This window comes from Hemiscyllium ocellatum, chromosome 14, assembly GCF_020745735.1.
Source record: "Hemiscyllium ocellatum isolate sHemOce1 chromosome 14, sHemOce1.pat.X.cur, whole genome shotgun sequence".
Classification (NCBI taxonomy): Eukaryota; Metazoa; Chordata; class Chondrichthyes; order Orectolobiformes; family Hemiscylliidae; genus Hemiscyllium; species Hemiscyllium ocellatum.
The window spans coordinates 73,120,372-73,144,232 of record NC_083414.1 but is presented as its reverse complement, the minus strand read 5'-3'; the positions used below and the strand labels follow the sequence as shown (position 1 = coordinate 73,144,232).

Below are 23,861 nucleotides of genomic sequence, written 5' to 3'. Positions count from 1 at the left end.
GAATCGAACCTGGGACCCTGGTGCTATGAGGCAGCAGTGCTATCCACTGAGTCACTGTGCCGCCCACTAATGGTAAGGTCCTGGGGAGTGTTACTGAATAAAAAGACCTTCCAGTGCAAGTTTATACTTCCTTGAAAATGGAGTCGCAGGTAGGCAGGATAGTGGATCATGAAATAGTTTTAGCGGGCAGAATTAAGGAGAATCCCAAAGCCTTTTATTCTTATATAGGAAGCAAGCGGGTAACTAGAGAAAGGATTGGTCCACTAAAGGATAAGGAAGGAAGGCTGTGTATCGGACCTGAGAAAATGGGTGAGAGTTTGAATGATTACTTTGCACCAGTGTTCACGAAGAGGGACATGATGAATGTTGAAATTAGAGATAGAAGTTTGATTACTCTGGATCACGTTGAATAAGTAGGGAAGATATGTTGGGTAGGCTAGAGGTTAAGGTGGACAATCCCCAGGCCTGGATAGGATCTATCCCAGATTGCTGAAGGAGGCTAGAGAGGAAATAGCTTGGGCCCGGACAGATATCTTTGTAGCGTCCTTAAACATAGGCGCCAGAGAACTGGAGGGTTGCTCATGTTGTCCCCCTATACAAGGAGAGTAGTAGGGATATTCCAGGTAACTACAGAGCAACGAGCCTGACGTCAGTGTGAGAAAGTTGCTGGAGAAGGTACTGAGGGATAAAGTCTATTTATATCTGTAAAAGAATGGGCTTATCAGTGATAGGCAACATGGTTTTGTGCAAGGGAGATTGTGCCTTACCAACTTAATGGAGTTCTTTGAGGAGGTGACCAAGTTTATAGATGAAGGAAGGGCTGTAGATGTCATATACATGGACTTTAATAAGGCGTTTGATAAGGTTCCCCATGGTAAACTAACAGAGAAAGTGAAGTCATATGGTGTGCAGAGTGTTCTAGCTAGGTGGATAAAGGACTGGTTGAGCAACAGGAGACAGAGTAGTAGTAGTTGAAGGGAGTTTCTCGAAATGGAGAAATGTGACCAGTGGTGTTCTATAGGGATCAGTGCTGGGGCCATTGTTGTTTGCGATATACATAAATGACTGGAAGAGGGCACTGTTGGTATAATCAGCAAGTTTTCAGATGACACAAAGATTGCTGGAGTAGCAGAAAGCATAGGGGACTGTCAAAGAATACTGGAGAATATAGATAGACTGTAGAATTTGGTGGAGAAGTGGCAGATGGAGTTCAATCCAGGCGAATGTGAGGTGATACATTTTGGGAAGCCTAATTCTACAGCGAATTATATAGTAAGCGGAAGAGCCTTGGGAAAAGTTGATGAGCAGAGAGATCAGGTCCATTGTACCCTGAAGGTTGCTGCACAGGTGGATACAGTGGACAAGAAAGCATATGGTATGCTTGCCTTCATCAGACAGGGTACTGAGTAGAAGAACTGGCAGGTCATGTTAAAATTGTACAAGACATTGGTTCGATCGTATTTAGAATACAGTGTACAGTTCTGGTTGCCACATTACCAAAGGGATGTGGACGCTTTGGAGAGGGTGCAGAGAAGGTTTACAAGGATGTTGCCTAGTATGGAAGATGCTAGCTATGAAGAGTGGTTGAGTAGGTAAGGATTATTTTCATTAGAAAAAAGGAGACTGAGGGGGGACCTGATTGAGGTCTACAAAATCATGAAGGGTATAGACAGGGTTGATAGAGATAAGCTTTTTCCCAGGGTGAAGGATTCAATAACGAGATGTTATGCTTTCAAGGTGAGAGGTGAAAAGTTTAAGAGGGATACACGCAGAAAATACTTTACACAGAGGGTGATAGGTGCCTGAAATGCGTTGCCAGCAGAGGTAGTAGAGGCAGGCACGGTAGACTCATTTAAGATGTGTCCGGACAGACGCACGAGTAGGTGGGGATCAGAGGGATACAGATGCTTAGGAACTGGGTGACGGGTTTAGACAGTGGATTTGGGTTGGCTCAGGCTTGAAAAGCCGAAGGGCCTTTTGCTGGGCTGTAATTTTCTTTGTTCTTTGTCCTTTGTTCTTTCTTCCTTTAAGACGCTACTTAAAACCTTTTTGACAAATATTTTTATCACCTGACCTAATACATTCTTATGTGACTCAATGACATTCTTTATTCTAATGCTACTGTGAAGCTTCTTTAAGCCTTACATTAAAAATGCTACATAAATATGAGTTGTTGCTGCTGGAATGTACAGTGGTAGGAAGGGGTAGGCTGCAATATCTATAAAGGGTACAACTTTCAACAGGGTGCAGGAACAGAGACCTAGGGGCATATGTGCACAAATTGCTGAAGGTGAGAGGGCAGGTTGAGAAAGTGTTTAAAAGGCTTCCTGGGCTTTATAAAGATAAGCAAAAAGTGAAATTGTGAGAAAGGGTACAACTAACAAGTATAAAACCATGCTTTAACTAAAACTACAGTATCCAATCTAAGCACTAGAATTATAAAGAACGTGAACACTTTAGAGAAGGCTTTATGAGAAAAGGTTTGAGAATAACTGCAGAGATAAATAATTTTAGAGGTAAGGAAAGATTAGAGAAGTTGAGGTTATCATCTTTGAAGAAGCCTGAGAGGAGATTGGATAGAGGTGTTCAAAATTGAGAAGGAACTAGACAAACAGGTACCAATGTGTGGATCATGACTTCAACTGGGGTCATGGGAAATAAACTCTCCCTGCCCTTTACATCATCCCAGCAGTCCAAATGACCAATTAGGAGACAAACTGCTGGCTTTGGACACTGAGAAACTGTGGCAGCACTGATCATTTGTACTGAGCAGTCATTATACATTTCATTAATATGTCAGATGCTCCTGAAGTGGCTTCTCAAAGAAACAGACATGATTCAGTGATCCAGTCGCCAAGGTTCACATTACAAATTCTCCGTATTACACATGTATTCATAATACATTATCTTTAAGAACTTTATACTGAAGATTATTACATAGAACAGTACAGCACAGTACAGGCCCTTTGACCCTTGATATTGTGCCAAGCTTTTATCCTACTTGAAGTGCAAACTAACCTACACACCCTTCATTTTACAATCTTCTATGTACTTTTGCAAGAGTCGCTCAAATGTCCCTAATGTCTCTGACCCTACTACCACTGCTGGCAGTGCATTCCATGCACCCACCACTTTCTGTGTGAAGATCCTGCCTCTGACATCTCTCCTAAACCTTCCTCCAATTACCTTAAAATTATGCCCTTTGTGTTAGCCATTTCTGCCCTGGGAATAAGTCTCTGACAATTCACTCGATCTATGCCTTTCATCACCTTGTACACCTCTATCAAGTCACCCTTCTTCGCTCCAATGAGAAAAGCATTAACTCCCTCAACCTTTCTTCATAAGACATGCCCAGGCAGCATCCAAATAAATCTCCTCTGCACCCACTCTAAAGTTTCCACATCCTTCCAATAATGAGGTAACCAGAACTGAACACAATATTCCAAATGTGGTCTAACCAGGGCTGTATAGAGCTGCAGCATAACCTCACGGCTCTTAAAACTTAATTCCTCTGCTAATGGGGGCCAACATATTATATGCCTTCTTAACAACCCAATATACTTGGGTTGCAACTTTGAAGGATCTATGGACATTTACCCCAAAATCCTTCTTTTCCTCCACACTGCCAAGAATCCTGCCTTTAACCTTGTAATTCTGCATTCAAAGTCAACCTTCCAAAATAAATCACTTCACATTTTTCCAGGTTGAACTCCATCTGCTACACAGCCCAGTTCTGCATCCTGTCAATGTCCCATTGCAACATATAACAGCTCTTCACACTATCCACCACTCCACTAACCTTCGTGTCATCGCAGACTCACTAACCCACCTTTCCACTTTCTCATCCAAGCTATTTATAAAAATCACAAACACCAGAGGTCCCAGAGTCAATCCCTGTGGAACACCATTGGTCACAGAGTTCCAAGCTGAATACGTTCCATCTACTACCACCACACACTGTCTTCTATGGGCCAGCCACTTCTGTATCCAGACAGCCAAATTTCCCTGTACCACATGACTCCTTACTTTCTAAGTGAGCTTACCATGAGGAACCTTATTACATGCCTTGCTAAGATCCATGTAACATCACATGCTCTACCTTCATCAATCAGTTTTGTTACATCCTCAAAGAATTCAATAAGGCTTGTGAGGCATGATCTGCCCCTCTCAAAGCCATGCTGACTATCTGTAATCAAACTATGATTTTCCAAGTAATTGTAAATCCTGTCTGTCAGAATCCTCTCCAAAATTTGCCAACCACCAACGTAAGACTGATTGGTCTGTAATTCCCAGGAGTATCCCTTTTCCCTTACTTGAACATTTGCTACCCTCCAACTGGCACTACTCCAGTGGACAGTGAGGACGCAGAGATCATCGCCAAAGGTGCAGCAATCTCTAACCTTGGGTATATCCTGTCTGTCCCAGGGAACCTATCTATCCTTATGTCTTCAAAATTTTCAGCACATCCTCCTTCTTAACATCAACCTGTTTGAGCACATCAGTCTGTTTCACTCTGTTCTCACAAACAATAGGATCCCTTTCACTAGTGAATACTGAAGCAAAGTATTCGTTAAGGGTCTCCCTTAACTCCTCCGACTCCAGGCACAAGTTCCTTCTACTATTCCTGATCAGCCCTACCCTCATTCTGGCCATCCTATTGTTCGTCACATAAGTGTAGAATGCCTTAGGGCTTTCCTTAATCCTACCCGCTAAAGCTTTCTCGTGCCCCCTTCTAGCTCTCCTAAATCCATTCTTCAGTTCCTTCCTGGCTACCTTGTAACTTTCTAAAGCCCCTGTCTGATCCTTGCCTCCTCGACCTTAAGTATGTTTCCTTCTTCCTCTTGACTAGATGTTCCACATCCCTTGTCACCCAAGGTTCCTTCACCCCACCATCCCTTCCTTGACTCAGTGAGACAAACCTATCCAGCACTATCAGCAAGTCTTTCCTAAACAATCTCCACATTTCTGTTGCGCATTTTCCTGAGAACAGCTGTTCCTAATTTAGGTGCCTCAGTTCCTGCCTAATCGCATTGTAATTCCCCCTCCGTCAATTAAATACTTTCCCATACCATCTGCTCCTATCCCTCTCTCTGACAATAGTAAAGGTCAGGGAGTTGTGATTATTATTATGCTGTTTTACTTCAGCCTTGTTTTTGTTGGTGTCTGGGCTCACTTTAATTTTCAATATTAAAGTAGGGTTGATTTGAAAATAGTTTGGGAGAATTTGCTCTCATTGGCAGAAGGGTCAAGAACTAGAGAACAATTTAAGGTGACCAGCAAAAATGCCACTGGTGACATGAAGCATTTATTTTCAGCAGATTCCACTGTTGAGCACTTGAAGGGAGCATTTTTGAAGAGCAAGCTCGTGGAGAAAGAGTTGCGGCTTGGGATCAAAGAGGGTCAGTCCAGACTCAACAGGCCAAATGGTCTGTTTTAGTGTTGCAACCATTTGATGATTTTCCTATGTTGTGTTGCAATTAAACTACTGAACTTTTCTAATATGGTATCTATTTTATTAGTTTACAGTTCTGTATTGAGACATTTCTTTAAACTAATTGTGCGATCTATTTTAAGTCATATGTGCTGAAATTGAATATTTAATGATAATAAACAACCACAGTCTCTCCATCTGTTGCAACACAGCTTGATGATTCCTTTTCCTCCCATGCTGTTCACACACTCCAAGCTGTTGAATGTCCCATTCCTCTTTAAACAATAGATAAATGCTGACTAGCATTGTTAGCCTCAAGCAATACAGGTAACAACTCAATAGATGACCTAACTATACTGGGCAGCACAATGGCTCAGTGATTAACACTACTAGCTCAGTGATTCCACCATCGGGCAACTGTCTGTGTGGAGTTTGCACACAATTCTCCCTGTGTCTGTGTGGATTTCTGCTGGGTTTCCTCCCACAGTCCAAAGATGTGCAGATTGGGTGGATTGGCATACCAAATTGCCCCGAGTATTTAGTGATGAGCAGGCTAGGTGGATTAGCCATAGGGAATGCAGGGTAGCAGGATGGGTCTAAGTGGGATGCTCTTCGAAGGGCAGTGTGGACTCAAAGGAGATTCTATGATTTAAGAGGACATTCTCTGATTAGTGGTAGCCTGGGCACATACTATTAAATGTGGTCAACTTTAAACAGATAGTAAAGATGCTGCCATAAAACAGAAAAAGCTGGAATTACTCAGTAAATCAAACATCTGTGGAGACAGAAATATCGACTCACTGTCTCAGGTTCATGACCTTTTGTCAGTCTTGAAAATTAACTCCAGCCTAAATCTTATGCCTTTTTGGTTCAGCGTCTGTTTCATTGAATTTTATGGAGGCTGTCTCTCTGTGAGGCCAAATTCAACTCATTAAATATCCACCCTAACCCATGTACCCTCTCAGCTGATGCATAATCTTAATTTCCACCACAATGGAAGGCAATAGCAACTATTCTTTGGGCAATGGTTTTCAGTTTCCACCCCTACATGTCAGTGAGGTATTAAATATTAAGATCCCCTTACCAGGAGCCATTCCAATGAAACCTAAAGGCTTCACACCTTTCCATTTCCCCATCCTGCCTATCTATATGGGCCTACGCCTGCCCATCTTTCCACTTCAACCCTGGACATACGAGGTAACCATACCAGCTACAGTCATGCACTACTTCCTCACTTTGAAGCCAGGGTGCTCTTGACTATAAATAAATACTCCCAACATTTCTTAAGTATGCTTGTCACAGAAGCTGCTGGCACATGGGGTAGGTATGAAATTGACATGTCTCTATGCTGCACAGCAAGCTGTGGGCCCCCTTCAATCAGACTCCTGACTAGCAAGGCCAGCTGCTTGGTTGTGTGATTGTACTAAATGGCATGGCAAGGCAGGCAAAGAAAAGCAGGGATACGATGTGCTTCCAGGTGGGCATTAAGTGAGGGAGCATAGAGTCATACAGAAGGGAAACAGACCTTTCAGTTCATCCAGTCCATGCAGAATATAATTCCAAACTAAATTAATCCCACCTGACTGCATTTGGCCCATATTCCTCCAAACATTTCTCATTCATGTACTTATTCAAATATCTTTCAAACATTGTAACTATTAGCCCTGAGATATAGCCTGGTCCAATGTATGAACTGGATGCCTGACTTGGGCACAAAATGCCCTTGTTGCAGCCTTTCAATGCTAGTTGCTGGGGCATCTTGCCATGCGCGTCTCAACTTCCTAGGCATCCTGCAAGTGGATCAGAGAGGTGCCTGAGGATGCTGAAGAGTTGGCAAATACTGAATGCTAATGTCCATGGACAAGGGATGTGTGTGATTGGTGCCCATGGATTGTGCCTTGAGATGCTGTTATGTGGTGAATAAAATAGAGGTTCTTCACAGTCAGCTGAAGTTGCCAGATAGCCATTCTGACTTTCCATGTTGGGAATTCATGGCATCTTATTTGCCTACCGCAGATAGTAAGATAGAAATCAGCACATTACTTAGGTGAGATGTGCAGTTAATTAGATTGTTAACAAGTCATAAACCCTATTAATAGGCAACTCACCACTGTAGAGTGAAAATCTCGCCTCCACATTTAGAACGGAGTTTAAAAATACAGCAAATTGCTCCCAATTTTGAGACAGTCCTCATTGGAGCTCTGACATGATTTTATCACTTTTCTTACCATAATCTATGTTATTCAGACCCCTATAAGATTCCATCCTCTATTTCATTCTCAACTGACATTGGTTGTTCTGTCAGTATTAACAGATTTTGCTGTTTTTATTTCCCACCATCTACAGTACATTGTTTCTGTAGTCAGTGGAACCTATATTTCAAATCGAGGTGTGTGCTAACCTGCTATGGATACCTTTCATGTCCCGTATCTGCAAGTTTAAAATGCTGGCACGCATTTACACTTGGTGACAAAGTGGTTGGCAGCCACTTCTAGGATATGCAATGTTAAAATCAAGTTGTGTAAGCAGAGAATCCTAAATATTCAGTCATTGGAGGAACTCTCAAACTTGTTAATCACAAGGTTGTCTTCTTTTTCATTTCATTTTGGTCAAATAATAGCACTTATGCCTCAATGTGCCAGAGACCCGGATTCGATTCCAGCTTTGGGTACTGTCTATGTGGAATTCACATGTTCTCAGTGTCTGCATGGGTTTCCACCAGGTGCTCCGGTTTCCTCCCACAGTCCAAAGATGTGCAGGTTGGATGGAGGGGCCATGCTAATTTGTCCTGTAGCATCTAGGAATGTGCAAGCTAGGTCGATGATAGAGGTCTGGGTGGGATGCTCTTTGGAGGATCAGTGCGTACTCTATAGGCTTGAATAACCCTCTTCCAGCGAGTTTTGAGAAACAGGAATTTTTTAGCATTGCTTCACATGAGGCCCACTGAAGATGTTACCTAGTAGGGTAACAAAATGTCTGGAAATGAACCTTTCAGCTCAGCGAGCAAACCTACATCTAACCCTCTTCCAAACTGTAGGGATTTATGAGATAATCCGATTTCTAACACCAGCATTTTGAGTAGCTTGCCAAATGTCTGATGGCTTAATGTGCTGCATAGTGGTTAATAATTCTACAGAGCTCAAAAAAGAGCAGTGCTCACCACTGTGATAATATTACATTCTTAGCCCCTTATGTTTCTGAAAGCAATCAATATATTGTGATGAAAAAGAAAGCCCACGGTAAAGAAATGGTACATGGTTCTAGACTAACCAACTGAACCTAAGTCTTTGCTCATCTCAGAGTCACTTACTTCACAATATATCATGGCTTGAGCACATATAACTTCAGTCAGTCTCTAAGCTACGCTATGTCTGACAGATGAGTTTAATGCTTGATTCACTGACCGCAGTGGTGAAAATATTGCATTCCTTAGGACCAACATTTTACATTTATTAAAAAAACCTTAAAGTGCATTAAAAAAAAGTCTTAAATTTCTATTTTGAATCATCATTTTTCCAGTTACTCATTCACGCTCTTTGTGTTAATTACGATTTTGTAACAAATATGGCACTGAGCCATCCAACTGCAGGGATGCAGACTGACTGCCTAACCTAGAAACAGGATGCAGGAAGGTGTCAACGGGGCCAGATGGCACAAAAGTGATTAGAGGTCGTAAAGAGTGTTACAAAATATTGACACACTAGAAAGCGGAACTACAAAAGACAGGAAAAGCTAGATGATATAGGGAAAGCCAATGCGAATCAGTGTAAGCAAGGTGAAAGTGGGGTGAGACAATGGATGAGTCAGAGAACATGAAAGAATCTGGAATGGGTGAGGGGCTAGAGGAGTTTATTAGTTTTCTCCTCCTGGTTAAAAATTCTCCTCCTGTGTTCTGGGTCTTCCCTAATGATAAAGCTAAATACAGGAACACATTGTTTTCTAAACTCATATGCAATCATTTGCTTCAAATTTCCTACCTTCTCTGGTGTCCCATCCTATGTTCAAACTTGCTCTTGAAATCTTGCTAATTTTAATAAACCACAGGGGCTTCAAGAATCAATTTGCCTTGTCCAGTGGGGTATAGTTATCTGAAAGCAGTGATCCATCAAATTGGAAAGCAGTGATCCATCAAATTGGAAAGAAGTGAAAATAGCGATAATGTCTCTTCCAGTTTCATGCAAATTGAACTTTGCCAATGATTCAGCATTAAATCATCTTGTTCAAACATTAAGTGTGTTATACATTTCTTTCTCAATCGTTCCTATCATAAAAATATTACTGAAAACAAATGCAAATGGTTGGGCTTTTGTCTCCACAGGAGCTGATATAATTCAGCCAAGACGTAAAGCAACAATTTCAGAATTACTATTCCATCCAACTCAGCGATATAAAGTAAAGCTGAGGGGTAAAAAAAAAGTCCCCTATAATCTTATTAAAAATGTGCTGCATTAACAGTACCTGACCATTCTTCAGACCAACCAACAGGCCTTCTCTTCCTGATGGTCCTCCGATGACCTTAATATAGCGAATAAGTGATTCCATGAGCCATTCTCTCTCCTTCACACCACTAAATGACAAGCACTGCAATCTTTTTTCCTACATGGGACATAAAGAAGGCATTAATAAAGTTGAAAATGGCTGGCAAGAGTGTCATTAATTGAAAAGTACCCAATTTAATTTAACTGTGCAAGGCTCAAAATCTGGATTAAACACAGTCCAAGCAGAACATAACACTTAGAAGTCTCAACTGGGGCAAACTTCTTTCCTGATCCCAGTGGAACCTAATTTCTACCCAAGTTAGCCAGAAAAGATCTAAAGAGAGGACTAAGAAGAGCCAGGAGGAGACATGAGAAATTGTTGACGGATAGGATCAAAGAAAACCCAAAGGCCTTCTGTAGCTATATCAGGAATAAAAGGATGACCAGAGTAAGATTAGGGCTAATTAAAGATAGTAATGGAAAGTTATGTGTGGAATCTGAGGACATAGGGAAGCGCTTAATGAATAGTTTTCATCAGTATTCACATTGGAAAAGGGCAATGAGAGCGAGAACAAGGAGATACAGGCTACTAGGTTAGATGGGCTTGCTGTTGACAATGAGGAGGTTTTAGCAATTTTGAAAGATCTGAAAATAGATAAAACCCCTGGCCCGGATGGGATTTATCCTCGGATTCTCTGGGAAGCCAGGAGGAGATTGCAGAGCCTTTGGTTTTGATCTTTGTGTCATCATAGTCGACAGGAGTAGTGCCAGAAGACTGGAGGATAGCAAATATTGTTCCCTTGTTGAAGGAGAGGAGTTGAGTCAACCCTGGTGATTATAGGCCAGTGAGCCTTACTTTGGTTCTGGGTAAGGTTTCGGAAAAGATTATAAGAGATAGGATTTATAATCATCCGGAAAGGAATAATTTGCTTAGAGATTGTCAACATGGTTTGTGAAGGGTAGGTTGTGCCTAACTAATCCTATTGATTAAAGTCTGGTTGAAGATTTGTAGCTCGGGTGTCCGTTGTTGTGGTTCTGTTCGCCGAGCTGGAAGTTTTTGCTGCAAACGTTTCGTTCCCTGGCTAGGGAACATCATCAGTGCTATTGGAGCCTCCTGTGAAGCGCTGCTTTGATGTTTCTTCCGGTATTTATAGTGGTCCACTAGATGAAACGTTTGCAACAAAAACTTCCAGCTCGGCGAACAGAACCACAACAACGAACACCCAAGCTACAAATCTTCGCACAAACTTTGAACAGTAGTAGACTCGCCAATGTCAAGGACATTTAAATGGACATTGGGCATACATACAGATAATAATAGAACGGTGTAGGTTAGATGGGTATCAGATTCATTTCACAGGTTGGCGCAACATTGAGGTCCAAAGGGCCTGTACTGCATTGTAACGTTTTATGTTCTAATGCAATGGTCACAACAGCTTAAATTCAAATGGCAAATGGTTTAATTGATGCCCACAACACTATAAAAGAATTTATTTTCAGTTTCTACACTGCTCATAAAATTCTTTGTAAATTTGAACTTTCGGATAATTTGAACTAATCTAAATATGCTGCCTTCACCTAAGTTTCTGTCAGAGAGAGCCAACTGAAAGCCAACCTTCCTCTAAGCTCAGGAATGTGGTGCAGTAAGTGAATGAAATAAATAATCAAGGCAGATTCACCTTAAAAATGGGGAAGAGGAGAAATATAAAGTAACTTTTTAACTGTAACAAGCAAATCAAAAATGAACTTTCCCCTCAAATTCAAAGTCACAAAGTTTACTTCAATTGCTAATTCCATTTTGTAAAAGTGGGGATGCATCAAACTTTTTCCATTTTCTTTCTCCTGACCTTTACTAGGGCACAACTCCATGAGTATAATGCTATCCCTTCCTACCTTGCCATAAAGAGACCCTTCATAGGAGAGAATGGACAATAAGCTTCTTATTTCACCAAATCCCTTCAGCTCAGTTTCAGCTGCCTTTTAAAATCACTCCAAATGTGGCATTCAATATGTCACTTTATGCTTCCCAGCTGTGAAACAGATCTGAGAGGTTTTCAGACATGGTAATGTAATTCAGTGTCTAGTGATTGACCCAGTTTAGCTATTAACCTTCAAGGGCATGGTGCGAACATATTTTCATACCTTGTCTAGAACTACAGATTGACATTTCAATGAGAGAGACAATTTGTCACAACTTTCAGATTTGATTTTGTCATTTTAGAATATAGTGAATATGAAATTACTTCATGTTCCCATATGTTCTGTCACTTATAATTTTTAAATATTCAGCATTCTAAACTTACAGGACAAGCATTTAAAAGTTAAAGACAAAGATCAGTAAATGCATCAGTAAGTGTAGAGAAGCACCATATAGACTTTAGCCTGACCCCTTGCTGGGTTAGCTGATTTTAGTTGAGGCAAAAGTTTAGCTCCTATAATTAACCCACACATTTCTAATTGGAGCAATTGGTTAGGATAGGGGCGATGGAAATCAGGTTGAATGTTCCTTACGGATTGTTTTAAGAGATGCTGCCTGGAAACTAATCTGTGTTGGCATTTGGTAAGGGCAGGGCTGATTTCTGATGCTTGCCCAAGTTGATAGCTTGTTAGCTTTCATTGTTTAGACTCACACATGGTGGTGTGTGTTAGGCCATAGTCACTAATGGCATGCGAGCATTAATAAAACAGAAAGCAAATGGGTTTATATATGGAAAAATATATCACTTCCAAAGCAATCCAAATACAATCACAATATAACAAATTTTTAATTTTGCAATTTCTACTTGTGTATCTGGATCTGGCCAAGGAGTTTGAATGTAGACACTTGTTATTATTACATTATTTGACAACAAGAAAAGTGGGCTACACCATAAACATATGAAGAAAAAGAGTCTGGTATTTTAAAACTAAAGGACAAGTGTATGAGGTTATTAAGAAACAGATTGCACAGCATGTGCACTGTATTTGGGTGGTGTAAACACAATGTGCTACAGAGTGGTATGACAGGAGTTTCCACCTGCAGTTCCTCACACAGTGATGTCTTAATTTTGGTTGTTTTGGCTGGCAGTCTAAGGGCAAAGTTGGAGGGCAAGGATTCTCAGAAAGCTTAGGTGCACCCAACATGTGACTGCAGTAGAATAAAAGGAGCCTGCCTGTCCTTGGAGTGAATTAATTCTGTTATAATAAAACCACGCTCCTTTCAAATCTATCAGATGTTTAATATTTACTGTAACAGAAAAGAAAATGAAAGAACAAGCAAATCTTCCTCACACAGCATATTCCAAAGTAAGCTGGTTACTTTGTAGTCACTACTGTGGCAAAAGCAGCTGCCAATTGACACACATCAACATTGGCTGAAGCATTAGCAGCGATCGCTTACATTTATAGTTATTTCTAATCAACCTGTTCACATATGTTATGAGACACCTCGGAGCAAATGGGGCTTGAACCACTTGAAGTAATACAGCACAGAAACAAACCCTCTAGTCCAATTTGTCCATGCCAATCAGATATCCAAAACTGACCTAATCCCATTTGCCAGCATTTGGCCCATATCCCTCTCAACCCTTCTTATTTGTGTAATAAATGATGCCGTTTAAATGTTGTAATTGTATTGCCCTCCTCCTCCTCTGGAGCTCATCCTACATGTATCACTCTTCTGCGTGAAAGCATCCCTCAGATCCCTTTAAAATGTTTTCCCTGTCATAGAATCATAGAATCCCTACATTGTGGAAGCTGGCCATTCTACCGATCTAGTCCACACACTGACTCTCTGAAGTGAATTTTTTTAGATTAGATTAGATTACTTACAGTGTGGAAACAGGCCCTAAGGTCCAACAAGTCCACACCGACCCGCCGAAACGCAACCCACCCAGACCCATTCCCCTACGTTTACACCTTCACCTAACACCATGGGCAATTCAGCATGGCCAATTCACCTAACCTGCACATTTTTGGATTGTGGGAGGAAACTGGAGCACCAAGAGGAAACCCATGCAGACACGGGGAGAATGTGCAAACTCCACACAGAGAGTCGCCTAAGGCGGCAATTGAACCCGGGTCTCTGGCGCTGTGAGGCCGTGCCGCCCACCTCCACCCAGATTCATCCCCTAACCTATAAGCTTCCATTTCCCATGGCATATCCATCTAGACTGCACATCCCTGAACACTATGGACATCTTTGGACTGTGGGAGGGAACTGAAACACCTGGAGGAAAGCCAGCTGGAATTGAACCCAGTTCCCGGGTGCATTGAGGCAGCAGTGCTAACCACTGGGCCACCGGATCGCACCCAAACTCCTAAACCTAACCTTAAACATTTGCCCTGTAGTTTTGGACTCCCCTATCCTGATAAAAAGGCCTTGGCTATTTATCCTATTCATGCCCCTCATGATTTTATAAACCTCTATAAAGGTCATCCCTCAGACTCCAACGCGCCAAGGAAATAGGCCCCACCTATTCAGCCTCTCCTTAAAGCTCAAATCCTCCAATCCTGGCAATATCCTTGTCGATCTTTTCTGAACCCTTTCAAGTTCAATAACACCTTTCCTTTAGCAGGGAGACCGGAATTGAACCTAGTATTCCAAAAGTGGCCTCATCAATGTCCTGCACAGCTACAACATGACATCCCAACTCCAATATAGGTTAAAAAGTGCAGGTCAGGCAGCATCAGAGAAGCAGGAGAATCAACATATTGGGCATAAGCCCTTCATCAGGAAAGTCAGGGGTGGGAGATAAATAGTAGGATGGGGTGGGGAATGAGATAGCTGGGAAGGCAACAGGTAGATGCAGGTGGGGAGTAATGATGATAAGTCGGAGAGAAGGGTGAAGCGGATAGGTAGGAAGGAAGATGGACAGGTATTTTCCTGCTCATCCAAACACCTCATCTATTGTGGCTGTTGCTCTCGACATGGTCTCCTCTACATTGGGAAGACAGGACGCCAACTCATGGAACGTCTCAGGGAACATCTCTGGGACACATGCACCAAACAACCCCACTGATCTGTGGCCACTTCAACTCCTCCTCCCACTCCACCAAGGACATGCAAGTCCTGGGCCTCCTCTACTGCCAAATCCAAGCCACCCAAGACCTGGAGAAAGAACACCTCACCTTCTGCCTTGGGACTCTCCAATCAGATGGCATTAATGTCAGCTACACCAGTCTCCTCATCTCCCACTCACCACCCCCCCGCACTCCCCCAGGACTCCACATGATCTAACCTTGCAAACTAGTCTACCATGCAAAACCTTGTTGAATGCCTTGCTGAATTCCAAATGGACAATGTTTACTGCTGTGCTTTCATCAATCTTCTTTGTCACTTATAGAGTCATACAGCACGGAAACAGATCCTTCATTCCAACCTGTCCATGCCGAAGATAAACTCAAGCTAAATTAGTCTCATCTGCCTGCTCCTGGTCCATATCCCTCCAAACCTTTCCTATTCATGTGTTTAGCCAAATGTCTTTTACACTTTGTAATTGTACCCACATCCACCACTTCCTCAGGAAGTTCATTCCATACACACATCACCTTCTGTGTAAAAAATTTGTCTCTCGAGTCTTTTATAAATTTCTCTCCTCTTAGCTTAAAGATTTGTCTCCTAGTCTTGAAATCTCCCATCCTAGGGAAAAGACAACTACAATTAACTCAATCTAAAACCCTCATTATTTCATTAACTTCTATAAGATCACCTCTCAACCTCCTATACTCCAGTGAAAAAAATGTTCCAGCCTATCTAATAACTCAAACCTTCCAAACCCTTTAAAAAAAATCCCAACCAAGTCAGTGAGATATGATTTCTCATGCTCAAAGTCAATCTGATTATATTTACATACAGCTTTGCTTGTAATAAAACGTCTCAAGGAACAGCATAGGAGTGTGATAAAGCACAATCTTACACCGAGACACTAATACCTTCACCAACATTTATACAGTGCTTCCCATGACTTGATGTGTCAAATGGGAAACTGGACAACCAATTTGATAATAGTAAAATAATCTGTTCTTGTAATGTTGATTGAAGGATAAATATTGGCTAGAACTGGGAGAACTTTCCTACTCTTCTTGGAAGTAAGCTCACGTATTTTCTCACATCCACTTAAAAATGTATACATGGCTGGGTTTAACGTCTCACCCAAAAGACACACCACAGACAGTGCAGCACTTCCTAGGTACCACATTAGAATGTCAACCTTGACATTTGTGCTGATATCCTATAGTGGGACTTGAATCCAAATTGTCTCAGAGGAGAGGGGGCTACAAACTAAACCCTAGCAAATACTAAAGGAGATATTGGGCAGGTGACCAACTCTCTCTAAAAGAGATGGATTTTAAAGTGCCTCTTAAAAGCAGAACAGAGCAGTAGAAAGAGGAAGAGGTTTAGGGGCAGTATTCCAGAGCTTAGGGCCTTGGCACAAGGCAGTGTCACTAACTGATCCACAATTGAAACTAGGGTTGCTCGAGAGACCAGAATTAGAGGACAGCAGATATCTCGAAAGGTTATTTAGGACTAGAGATTATGAAGAGGAGAGTAAAAGGATGAGTATTTAAAATTGAGAATTTGACTGCTCGTATAATTTAGCAAATGCAGAAGTGACAAGTGGATGAAACTTGGTGCAAGTAAGGATGAGGACAGTAGAAAAAAGTATAGCGGTTAGAATGTGGGAGGCCAGTCAGGTGTCTATTTAAATCATCTACTGCATAACACAAGGGTATGAAGTCTGGATCAGTCTCTGCAATTATCAGGCACAAAAAGAAATCTAGCCTGTAGTTTCTGCCTCAATGACTCCAGGCACCAAACATTTCCATGTTCCATGTACTTCAACAGATTTTGATTAGGGGAATGGAAGAGAGCGGGAAAAGTGTAGATGAAACAAAAGGCTTTGTGTATGCTGTCATCCATATCGTTTAAGAATGTGAGTTCCTTTGGGATTTACATGGTCCACGTTGCAAGGGTAGCCACCTTTTTTTCTAATAAGGAGAACCTCGTAGCACAAACAAGATGCAGTTTATTGCAATTCTGCAACCACTCACATGTTACAAGGAAAGGCTCTATATTACTACAAAGCCTGTTGAGGGAATGTGCCTTAGGTCTTACCAGCTCCTACATTACTCTCCCATCAAGTCCTCATCACATTCACAAAGTGAATGCTGATTATTGCACTCAATCACGTAGTAACCCATCCAGACCTTCCCTTCAAAATCCACCAGTGGCCATGTCGAATGGTGGAGCATACTCAATGGAACACCTTATCCATGCATGCTCCAACCATGTCCATTCTATGCTCTCTGATTAAAAGTAATTCTTCTAACCTCTCTCCTCACTTTCAGCAATGATTTTCACTAAACTACTTTTCAATCAAAGAAAATTATTCATCCTGTAAAACCCTTCAGCATTTAAAATCTACCAAAAAACAAGCATGTATCGGTTTTCTCTTCTCCAATGGAAATAGTGCCAGTATGTCAGTTCTTTCCTCATTATTTGACTTCCTCACACCCCAGTAGTATCCTGTTCAATCCACACTGCATGCATTCTTCATTAAGCATTTCACATAAGAATTTCCCATATCTTCCTTTCTCCTCAACAAAGAGTTCAATTCCTTTCCACTATGATTGATCTTTGGCCATACCTGACCTCTCCCAGACTCCATCCCCTTCCTTCCAGAACCAGGATAAGTTCCTCCTGTATTCATTTTGCATTCTTCTGGGCTCAATATTAGTTCAGCAATTTCAGGCACTAACATCAATTCCAACTTTTACAGACAACAGGCTTGTTTTATTATTCAATAATGGGATGTGGGTGTAGCTGGCTATACCAACATTTGTTGCCCTTACCTACTTGCTTAAAATGTAGCTAAGAATCAATCATGTTGTGAAGATCTGGAGTCACATGTAGGCCAGGTAAGGACTGCACATTCCATCTCTAAAGGACATTACTGAACCAGATGGGCTTTGTACAACAATTGGTGTAGTTACATAAAATCACTGCAGTATTAAACCAGGCCTTTCGACCCATCAAGTCCACACCAACCCTCCAAAGAGCATCCTACCCAGACCCAGCTCCCCACCCTATCCCTGTAACCCTCCATTTCCCATGGCTATGGGCAATTTAGCTTGGTCAATTCACCTAACTGGAGCAACCGGAGGAAACCCACACAGACTAGGGAGAATGTACAAACGCCACACAGGCAATTGCTGGAGGGTGGAATTGAACCCAGATCCCTGGCACTGTGAGGCAGTAGTTCTAACCACTGAGCCACTGTCCTGCCCAGCACATGGTCACAATTAGATTACTTTTTAATTCCAGAGTTTCAGTGAACTCCTCTGCATGGAGGAGTTCAAAGCTATGCCCTCAGAACATTAGCCCAAGGTTCTGAATTACTAAGCCAGTGACATTATCACTATGTCACCACCTCTCAAAGTTACATTTAATGATTCTGCTATTATCATTCACACAATCACTAGATCTATATTTTGCTTCAACTGTTTCGATTAGATTACTTACAATGTGGAAACAGGCCCTTCGGCCCAACAAGTCCACACCGACCCGCCAAAGCGCAACCCACCCATACCCCTTACCTAACACTACGGGCAAATTAGCATGGCCAATTCACCTGACCAGCACATCTTTGTGACTGTGGGAGGAAACCGGAGCACCCGGAGGAAACCCACGCAGACACGGGGAGAACGTGCAAACTCCACACAGTCAGTCGCCTGAGGCGGGAATTGAACCCAGGTCCCTGGCGCTGTGAGGCAGCAGTGCTAACCACTGTGCCACCGTGCCGCCACTTCCTAATGCCTTGCATGATCATCCCTTTTGACATAAAATCATTCCTGCCTACTAGTCTACAACAGGGTTTCCCTTTTGTTCATTCCTTCCCTCTACACTGTAATGTCTCTGCCTAAATCTCATATTTGCGCTGCCTGCTGAAAGTTCCACAACCTTAAGTGGTAAACTTTGTTTCTCATGCCAAAGGTCAGTAAGTTCAGAATTTTCTGTTCTTACTTCAAACTTCCACCATCCACAGTAATTTAAGCAAAGTTCAAGATTTCTACCTGACAATGTCAGGCAATTTGAAACAATGCCTGAAAGTACTTTATTATTTAAAGTATTTAGAGAAAGACATTCTTTATAAACCTAGCCAAGTTGAATGTCTCCTATAAAGGAAATAAACTATATACTGTATATTATACCATAATAAAACTATGAACTGAAATTTTAATTAGCAGCATACCAGGCACAAGATAAGGTGTTGTGAGCATACAACTAAAAGGTTGCATTCAAATTTCTTAGTAATCTTCTCCTTTACACGGTAATGCATGTCAGTATTATCTTCTGAAAAGAGCTCATAGATCAGGATTTTTTCCGGCAGCTGGATTGCTAGTCTGTTCTTATAGATAGCAATCTTCTTCACGAGTTCTCTGCATCTGATCCGCACTAGGAAAGAGGAAAAGGTACACGATAAATGCATAGACTGGCCATTATCAATAGCATGAACTTGGACTGATTACACTAACTGCTAAATGTATCACTAACTACATTAGTATGGGAAACTGCAATATCCCAGTTATAATTACTAACACCTTTGTTTAAAAACTCACCTTTCTGTTCTGTGATGAGATGTTGGACAATGACATCAGTCATACTGTCTCGATAGGCATAGCGGTCCTTGTATAATCCATGCACCGTGCTAAAAATTATTTGGTAAAAGGCAATTGTACCATCTTGACAACCTACGACCTTGTAAGAAGAATACAGAACCATTTGCACTTGCTCATTATCCACAGAGTAATAATACAAAGAAACAAAGTGATATGTAACCCTCTTCAGTAATAGCTGAACCACACTCAAATGGCAAAATAGATCTGACAGACTGAATGACTTGTTCCTGTTTCTTTGAAATACAAATGTTTGAAATTTCATTTGGATACACTGTTAGAATTATGTTAACAGTTAATTTTTAATCATTACTGTAGCTTTACACTCATTTTAACAATACTGAAAACTGACGATAGGTGCCACCAAGTGGTTCAGCATGTGAGTGCATTCACCTTCACAAGCTGAACAAAAAATACTGAAAAGTCTTTAAACTTCACTTATTCTCACAGTTCTGTCTAAGTATACATTCAACAAATAAATAAGTGCACAAATTGAAACTTCGATAATTATTACATTTGGATTAGTGACAAATCTATTTTCCACAATCAAATACAATGAGCCAGAAATTAAAGGATGGTCATATTTGACAGGTGCAAGCAGTAGGCCCGAGGGTTAGAGTGTTCAGGCCTCATTTTGACTAAACTACGGAGAGCCAGACAAAGATTGTCCAGAAAAATATGTTCAAAGATCAGGTTGCTACCGCAGTGATTATAACGAGGTCAGCCTGGTGGACCTCACAGCATATCAGTTCCTTGACTGGGGCTATTAACCTGTTTCAATCAGGGAGCCCTGGCTGACAGATATAAACAAGAGTGTCAAAGGCTCTGTTCACGCTGAAAGCTGGCTCTGGGAAGTGAAGGAACAGGTGATATCGTTCAAGGTGTCGGGCGCACTATGATCCCAAGCGAGATCTGGTATTGACATGCAATGCTGATCCATATAGCATCAGGGTTGTATTAGCTCATAGGTGACCCAATGAAGGGGAACGCACAACAGCATTTGCATCCAGGACTTCGGCTAATGCAGAGCATAAATATGCCTGGATAAAGAAGGTAGGTTTGGTGGTCATATTTGAATCAGGAAGTTCCACCAATACCTTTACAAATGTAAATTTGTAATAATAATGGATCACAACCCCTGCTAGGTCTGCTTAAGAAAACAAGGCAGTACTGCCCATAGCTTCAGGCCGAATTCAGCAGAGGGCTCTTGTACTAAGTGCATATAATCACAAGTTGGAACACCGTTCGAGAGGCCAAGTCACGAATGCAGCCTCCCACTGACAAATACACTACTGGTGACACTGCCACTGGAAGGATCTGTAATGGTTGTAAATTTTCAGGACACACTTCCTGTGACAGCTGACAATATCAGACTTTGGGAGATCCAAGATGGCGGCAACCCAGCAAGGTTGAGTCTGTAGTTCTCTGCCCAAGACTCAGGCAAAGTGGACTGCCTGCCTCCACCACACCTGCCAAACCATTTAAAATAACTTTTATTTAATATAGCTAGTCATTTTGCACCAAACTAGAGTAGTTTGGTGCTCTGCTAAAATGACTAAGGAAAAGAATGCCTGCCGCTCGCAGCACACAGGAATCCCTCCTCCACCCTCCCCAGCTGCAGCAGAGGCGTCCGCAGCCACCCCGGGGGGACTTACTTACGGTGGCAAGCCTTGTTACAGTGATTACCAAACTTTAAGAGACGATCGACGCCTTCATAGAAGAGTCCAGGAGCAGGTGTGAATCGTTGCCGGTCGCGCAGCAAAAGCACAATTGAGACATAGAAAAGAATCGAACATGGAGTCGGAGGGGAGAGTCCAAGGCTACTGCAGAATCGGCCATGAGTCCCGGCCTTAGCAGATCACGTCGACGACCTCGAGAATTGGGGCTGTTGAATAAATATTTGTTTGCTGGGCCTTCCCAAATGGGAAGAGGAAGGCCAGCTTGCAGTGTTTCTTGAGCAGTGGCTTCCTCAGTTGTTGAAGCTAGAGGTTGGGTCAGGCCAGGCAAGGGTAGAATGGGCCCACCGGACTACAATACGCAGGCCCGGGTCGGACCAGTGACCCCAACCGATCCTGTTCCGGCTGCAGTGTTATAGAGAGAAGCAAATGCTCCTGGAAGCCTCCAGAAATCTCGGAAAAGATCCCCAAGCCATGACTTAGAAAGGATCCAAGATTACGCTGTTTCAGGACTTTTTCCAACTTTGGTCCACAAGAGGAGGGCATTTGATGAAACGAAGAAGCGCTTAAGGGATTTAAACATTCAATACTCTCTGCGCTACCCAGCGACACTACCTTTTAGCCACGAAGGGTCCATCTATAACTTCAGATCGCTGGAGAAGGCCAAGGAATTTTTGGACTCTCTTAAATAAATTGTAAGAGTTAATTCTGCACCCCCCCCACCACCACCTCCAGTTTACCCTTTTTTTTCTTATTACTTTTATTGCTTAATATTATCTCTGGGGGGGGGGCTAGGGAGGGGGCTTATTTGTTCTCCACTTTGCGATTTTCCTTTTTGTTTTATACATATAGGCTGGTGATCTAGTTGATTCAGGTGAGGAGGGGTGTCTGCCTTGTCTTACCTTATCTCTTTCTTTTAGTGCGGGATTTTTTCCCCCTATTATTGTGTTACTATACTTGATTAGTATCTGCTGAGATTGAAGTTTTATAGCTTTATATGTTTATGCGTGGTATTAACATTACCAAATATATCTAGGTGTTGGTGTGGGTGGGGAGGGAGTAGGGTACTCACTTTGGGGGATGTGACTACAGTGTTTTTAAGGTTGTTGGTCTCTGACCGGTGCCTGCGTAGTCACCTTTGTGATCATTTGTATGTATTTTATTGATTACAAAGTAAGGTCGAACCTCCTCGTGGTTCCCCCCTGTAACGGCCTGTATGAGGAAGCTTTTGACGGGGAAGCAATTTTAAGTTGTTTTAGTTCTGGTTTTATCAGTGGTTTTACCTTGGTTTTACCAGTGCTATATGCCACTGGCAATTTTATTGTTTTTCTTTGTTGTTTGACCATTACTCAGACCAGGCCGGCGAATACGACCTCAGAAAAGATACGAGACAGCTGGTGACCTTTCGGTCTAATTTAAACCAAATTTGGCAGCGGAGATTATGGCCAATTCCAAAATTTACGGTTGGGTGGGAGACCGGGAAAATAACCGCCCTGCACGGTTGCTATTGGCAGCACCGTGTGCTAAATGTGTGAGCCAAAAATGGATTGGACAATCCATGTCGACTCAGACAGATGAGACTATAAGGATTATTCCGGCAAGGCTGTCCTCGGGCAGGCACAAGGAAGTCGTTAATATCGTCCAGAATGATCAGGACATAATTCGAAGAGAAAGACTAGTAGAGAAGGCCCCTCTACAGCCGGGTTCATTTAACAGCCGGACAATTTTAATTCGAATTTTAATGGGCCATTTATTTTTAGTCGATATGGAGAATCAGAGAGCAATGCGGAGAGGTATGAAGGTAGGACTATCACCCGGTAATTGGGGAAACAGATAAATTAGAGTTAATAATTAAATACCTGATAGAAGATTTTAAATGTAATTATTGTAATAATATCTATAACACCACAGGGATGTTTAGGAAACACTTAAAGATATGTAAAGCAATTAAATCAGTGAGAATTAGGTGTAGTAAATGTGAGTGGGAAGGGAACTATCAAGCAGTAGCGTGCCACTATCCAAAGTGTACTAAAAATGATAATAAAATAGTAGTAGTAATAGTAATGAAGAAGGTGAGGTAGAAAATTATACCAGTGTGAAATATGCCCTTTAAAATTTAAGACAGCCAGAGGATTGGGGCAACATGAAAGGCGTGTACATCCCATCCCATCCAAGACAGAGACTAAGCATAAGTTGGAAAATAGAGAGGGAAATAAGAGGGGAATATGGTCTAAAGAACAGGTGGAAAAGTTGCAACAATTAGAAGTAAAGTTTAGTGACTGCAAAAATATTAATAAAGTTATCGCAGAGAAAATAGGTTCTAAAACAGCTAAACAAATTTCTGTTAAAAGGAGGTTATTAAATAAGAAGAGTAAAAATCGCAATAATGATAAGGGTATAGATCAAAAAGTGGTCCTCAATATTAGTGACAATAATGAAATGGAGAATAGTGACCTGGTGATAGATAGTAATGGAGGAAGAAAGATTGAATGAACAGAGTGATCAGGAGAATAATAATACTATGGAAAATCTAGGTTATAGTGGTAGGTCACTAACAGAATTAATTAAAGTAATTGAGGACGATATGGGTAGGAATAAAGGTATTAGTAAGGAACATGA

At 41.7% G+C, this 23,861-nt stretch overlaps 1 protein-coding gene across 1 annotated transcript in view; it reads right to left on the bottom strand.

Moving 5' to 3' along the window:
• The window catches only part of ift122 (intraflagellar transport 122 homolog (Chlamydomonas)), a 136,539-nt gene that overhangs the window by 62,375 nt on the left and 50,303 nt on the right, over positions 1-23,861 (bottom strand). The window contains exons 10-12 of the mRNA XM_060835790.1: positions 19,510-19,648; positions 19,143-19,345; positions 9,890-10,027 (exon numbers count right to left, since the gene is read on the bottom strand). Coding sequence (XP_060691773.1) covers positions 9,890-10,027; positions 19,143-19,345; positions 19,510-19,648 — 480 coding nt within the window. The remainder of the gene's footprint in view (positions 1-9,889; positions 10,028-19,142; positions 19,346-19,509; positions 19,649-23,861) is intronic.